This window comes from Eucyclogobius newberryi, unplaced genomic scaffold, assembly GCF_026437365.1.
Source record: "Eucyclogobius newberryi isolate DKJ021-1_F unplaced genomic scaffold, fEucNew1.0.hap1 SCAF_8, whole genome shotgun sequence".
Lineage (NCBI taxonomy): Eukaryota > Metazoa > Chordata > Actinopteri > Gobiiformes > Gobiidae > Eucyclogobius > Eucyclogobius newberryi.
In genome coordinates this window covers 14,808,282-14,814,125 of record NW_027316500.1, presented here as the reverse complement: position 1 = coordinate 14,814,125, position 5,844 = coordinate 14,808,282, and the positions used below count along the sequence as shown (strand labels likewise).

General features: G+C 40.3%; 1 protein-coding gene across 1 annotated transcript; it reads right to left on the bottom strand.

The window, feature by feature from the left end:
* Positions 1-531: 531 nt before the first annotated feature.
* Positions 532-5,844, bottom strand: gclc (glutamate-cysteine ligase, catalytic subunit). The gene is made up of 16 exons (XM_072436681.1): positions 5,584-5,844; positions 4,283-4,395; positions 3,238-3,420; positions 3,039-3,152; positions 2,889-2,947; positions 2,646-2,782; positions 2,420-2,494; positions 2,197-2,313; positions 1,990-2,128; positions 1,801-1,913; positions 1,638-1,730; positions 1,460-1,564; positions 1,315-1,396; positions 1,125-1,246; positions 813-933; positions 532-740 (listed from the first exon to the last, which is right to left on the bottom strand). Exons 1-16 carry the CDS (start codon positions 5,731-5,733, stop codon positions 559-561), a joined length of 1,905 nt encoding a protein of 634 aa, XP_072292782.1. The 5' UTR covers positions 5,734-5,844; the 3' UTR covers positions 532-558.

Here is a 5,844-nt window from a genome sequence, read left to right as displayed (position 1 = left end):
AGCAAGCTTGTGCAAGCATTTACAACTTGAACTAAAGACATGCGATACAGCCACAGTTCCTTCAGGACTTTTATCAATTGTATGGATTTATTTCAAGTAGGAACACTTGGCAAACAGATTTTTTTTTTTTTTTTTATCAACTCCATCACCTTCCAAGGTCCCACTACAAAATAAGTCAGCAGGTCAAACACCTCACCAAATGAAAACATTTTAAAAACTAGTAATGCAAAGAAAGATCATGCCCAGAAACACATTAATTAAGAGGTGCAGTGCATACAAACATAAGGTTAAAAGACACTTTACAGCTCTTTTCTACATGTACATTCTCACACAGCTTCAAATTTAAGAAAAAAATAAATACATATTTGATTTCTATTACACAACCCTTATATATGATTTAACCCTATTAAAATAATTGTATAATTTTAAAAAATCTGATACGAGTAAATATTTACATACATTTTATGCAGGCGTGTTACAGTTTTGCACTTGTCGTGTTTGGACCACTGTCATTCTGGGCCCGACATTTGGTCTTATTCTTTTATTGTATGTAATGACTTATTTGACCCTGTTGAGTGGATTGCCGAAAAGCTCAAGGCACTGCTCCGCTCCCTTTGCGATCCTGTCGCACTTTCTCATCAGGTCGTAGTTGATTTTGTCAGTAATAATACTGTCCTGCTTGTACTCGGGGTGGTTTGCCACAAACTCTCTCATCCACTTGGCCATGGTCATCAGCTCACCTATTTTAAAATCATTCAAGAAACTTTACATTGAGGATAAAATGTATACTTTTAAAAAAGGTTAACCGTTACCTGAGGCGCGTTTCTTAATAAGTTTCAGATAATTCAGAATGGTGCATCGCGTGTCAACATCAACTTCCATATTTTCCAGATAGCAGTTGAGAAGAGGAATGAGGCCTTGAAAAACTCCCTCCTGTACACAAATGTATGTTGAGTATGAATGTATGCAGTGATGCCATTTCTCACTTCAAATAGAAGACTTTAAATGACAATCACAACTAAATAAAATGCTATATACAATTATAAGCTCTATTACACTTCACACATGAAAATGGCATATTACTTTAGCCGTTTTTTGTCAATGACATTATAACTGACACCCACTTTTCCATTGATGATGGTGTCGATGCTCATCAGTGTGTACTCCTCGTTGGTGCCGTCCGTCTCCAGGCCGTTGTGCGCCGCAGCAGCAGCAGCAGCACCACCATCGAGCCCTGGGTTACAACCTGTGTTCAAACATAAATCACTATGTGCCTCGGGCCTCATCACATACAGGCGTTTGTTGAAAACCCACCTTTGAACATGTCTTTTCTGAAGTAAAACATGCCCTCATGTACTGCATTCCTCTTCTGAGCCACCTTCATATTCTCATCCACCTGGAGAAACATACAACAGCTGTAACGTCTGGCTACGTGTGCATCAAACTGAAGATCTTTTACCTTTGACAAGGGAATTAGAAAATCCAGTTTGTAGGACAAGATGACTCTTGTGAGCAGCACAACAAAAACCACATATGCAGCATTTTCAAAGTCTGTTAGCTGGACCTTCACAGAAAAAGACAAGCTGTGTTGATACAGTTTTAAAACAGATAATATGTATATTAGCAGTAGATTCTACCTCCATTGGGCGAAACTCAACTCTCCAGCCAATGTCAGAGTTAGGGGGAGGGGGCTTGAACCTCATCGACTGCCAATTAGTTGACTGGATGTTCTATAACGACACAATATCAATCAAATGCATGTGGTAAACTAAAAACAACCAAGATTTAGAAGTAACAAACCTCAAAGTGATCAGACTCATTTTCATCATCCAGGTGAATTTTCTCTTCGAACACAGACAATGGGTCTCTGATGAAAAGGTGTGCAATGTGTTGGGCCAGCAGCTTGTCAATGCCTGTGAACAGTTTGGGGAATGTGACATCAGGTGCTACAATTTGAAATGGTCAAACATCCGTTTCACAAAGTCCCACCTGCTCTGAGCAGCTGATTGTAGACCTCCTCATCGATTATTAATTTAATGTCATTGTAATTCTCCCCGCAGGTTGAAAGGTAGCTGTCGATTGTGTCATACCTCGATTTTGAGATTCTGTATTTGTTGTTTTTTAACGGCTGCAAGAGAGAATTTCAGTTATTACTAAAGGCCTAAAGGTGGAGTCTACGCATGAAACCATGTCCACCTTTAATCCACGCTCTTCCTCTGTCCTGTCATCCACTGAGGCTGAAATAATATTCCAACGACAGTCAATATCCGACACAAAGCCTCTGTAGAAGGGCGACGCTGCACTCAGAGCCATCTGGAACAAAATGCTCAACTTATATTTGGGAAAGTACACTGCATTGAAAAAAGTACAATCAACTCAAGTGTCCACGTAAATAACTGGACTTGTAAACAGTACTGACCACAATAGGACAGAAAGTGGCGAGTTGGTCATAAAGGTATCTTGCCTCATCAATGCTGCAAGCCTGGAATGTAACCTAAGAAAAAAAAAAAAAAAAACTACTGTATGCAAAGTGCATTTATACATGACTCATTGTGACTGTAAACTCACACAAACAACATTCGACGAGGCCACTACTCATTTACATCCAAACAAAGCAGGCTTGTTTCTGCTGAGTCATGTCCTACCTGCAGGCAGCAGTTGCCCATGCCGAAGCCCATGGCGTCCATGTAGATATGATCAGGTAGAGCGGCTCTCGCCGCTTCACGATCGTCCTCTGGAAACTTCTCCACAAAAGGAGAGGGAGTGCACTTGTCTTTAAATACTAAAAGCACAGTTTTATATGGATTTATATATGTGACATGAGAATATCTTGGTCAAAGTTCACACATGTATTCAAATATCTGCTGTTACACCGTTTAGTCTCTTACTAGGCACGTTGATCACTACTTTCTCTCCTCTTCTGTGACGTATGTTTCTGGTAAGGGTACTGAAATAAATCCAGTAAATTAAGATTACATTTACAGTAATGATATGTTTTGCTATCAGACTATTACCCAAGTCTTTGTGAAAAGGCCTACCTGAATCTGGGATGTACATTGATGGCTTGATCGGGGAAAAACAGTGACTTTGATACTCCCTTCTCAACGGGAGTCGGTGCATGCTCTGGTCTGGTAAAACCGGAGCAACCTAATCTACACAAGAGACAAAGGACAATGACATGAATAATTATAATAATCTCCAAGAGTTCAGGAAGACAGTTGAAATCACTTTCTGTACCTTGGAAACGCTGTGATGGTGGCGAGGGTCTCATCGTCTTTGAGAAGCGACGAGGCCTCTCGCCGCCTCTTGCCCATGTTGCCCTCCACAGTGTTGAACTCTGACATGGTCCCCCCGTACGGCTGCCCTGGGGTCCCCTCTATCATGTAGCTGCCGTACTCTGGTCTCCAAAGGGTTGGGTGACTACAAACACACACGGTGATTAGGAAAGATGTCTGACTAGATATTCGCTCATAACATTACTATATATCATTTTCAGTATTATTTTCTTACATTTGACATCACAGTGATCATATTTACCGTACTCTAGATACATTTGTCAAGTGGTGTCCTTGATTCAGCTTTATTCTTTACACGTCACCCGTTATCTTAGGCCTAGGCAACAAAACCTGCGTATGAGATGTCCAGTGTGTTCTTTGGTGTGTGCGACAGAGAGGCAGTAATGAGGAATGCATCAGCTCTACTATTCCCCCGGGACTGGTATTTCCCCTGTGTGAAGTCGGCTCCATAGATTTAAACCAACGCCATGTGCAGCGAGCAAGCAAAACACCCACAAGCTGCCTGTGCAAACACATTGACAGCGGTGCATTATTGTATTTTCAAATGCGTGCTTAAAGAGTCTACCTGTCAAGTTCAGGCAAATATCAATTAACAAGTAATTAAAACGTCATTTGACCCTTTTTGTGCCAGTACATACAGTTTGAATTATAGTTGAAGTGTACTATAAACATTTTCAAAAGCTTTTGTTTTTTTAAAGCCAGGCTTAAGGAAAACCATTAAGTAACACTGCCTTCCCAACAAGAAACACCTTAAATTAACATTGTGCTTTTACTGAAGACTTTAAAATAATAATTGTTCTACATTTGTGCTTGAGCTATTGTCTATTTTACACTAGTAATAATGTGTGGATTAAAAGTTACAATCTCTTCATTATAGTTCATTTAAGTCTGTCTATTTGTATATAGTGTTGTTGTATTTCACTAAAAATAGGGAAGACTTTTTGGATGCGAGCCATTAAAATGCGTGCCTTGGAGAGCTTACTTACTTTGGGTTTGTCTTTTCCCCCTGCTCCTGGAGCGCTTCCAAAATTTCAGCAGTTCTCAGGACAAGCCTCACCTTTTGGTTTTTGTCATCCCACTCCATCAACATGTACTCCACCTGAATAGTAAACACATGAAGACTTAAAACAAAGCAAATCCTGAAACTGGTCCAGACTATAAGGGCTCAAGATCAGGCTTTGGACGCCACCACATCAATTCCAACCCATCAGTCATGTTTCCTTCACTTGGACTGGGCAGTAATCCCTGTCTGAAAGTGGGATTAATCTATAACAACAACATTCCACATTGTTCGAAATCAAAACGCTTGGCTTAAGCTGCAGCACGGTGACGTTTGTGGACCGGAGGGCAAATGCAGGTATGAGTAGAAGGTAATCATTAGAAATCCATGCAAAATGTTTATTTATTTTTTAATCTACGAGGACATCGCAGTTTAATTATCTGTGCTGAAAGAATAACATGGAATCCATCCTTTTTTGTCTCTTGTGCTTTGTTTCACATGCAGAATAATGCCAACTCATGCAGGCCTATTAGGCAAATACATCTTTTTACTACAGTAGTTTAGTGTCAGTTATAGGGTAATACCATATAAATAATAAGGTATGTCCATAATCCTCCAAAACATTGAAGATGCTAACTATTAAATTTCACCTTTTAAAATCTGTAATCATTCCAAAGACCCAAGTGCCCACGTACCCCTGGTTGGGATCCAGGCACAAAACAGCTCTGTTTAGCTTTGCCAAAGACTAACAGGATTTCATCTGCACTCATCAAGAATATAAAATGAGATTATTTATGTTTTTATTTATTTTAATGTATTTGTATTGTGATTTTAAGGCATCTTTCTTGGTCTGTAATGTAGGGCTGGGCGACATGGTGATAAAAATGTAAAAATTGTAATTCATATCATGATTGAACGCAGCTCTATGTTCAAATGATGACGTTTCCCCCACCAACTCCTCCCATTGGTCAGCCTAAGTAATATACCAGGTGAGTGACAGGTGTATAAGATGAGATAAGATAAGATATTCCTTTATTGTATTTAACCAATTGCAATGAAGTGTGACTTAGGACATAACCAGTTACAAGGAAAACTGTGCCATGCATTTTGTGGCACCTCGTCCATCCTCAGACAGCCATTTGAATCACTTTGAGCATGAATTGTGCTCTACAAATGAATTCTCCTGGGCCACGCGTGACTCATTTTGTCATCAGTCATGTTGTTGCATCATTAACACGCTCACAACCAAAACAGAGCTGCAGCCCCACGTTCACTTTGGGTTCTTACCTCATCCCCCCATTTCAGCACATCTTTCTGACGCTCTTTGACCTTGTTGTAGATGTTGAGGAACTGGATAATCCCGTGTTGTCTAATGTGGTCGGCATACTTCTTGGTTTCTTCCCAGTTGAGTGGAGACCCTTGTGACAACAAACCCATCGCACAGTCAGGCTCTGAACCGGTGACTGCTTTTCCTTACACCAACTTATTCAACTCTCTGTGACTCTCAGCTAGTTTTCTAACGTCTCCTCCGAGGCTCGTAGCATGAAT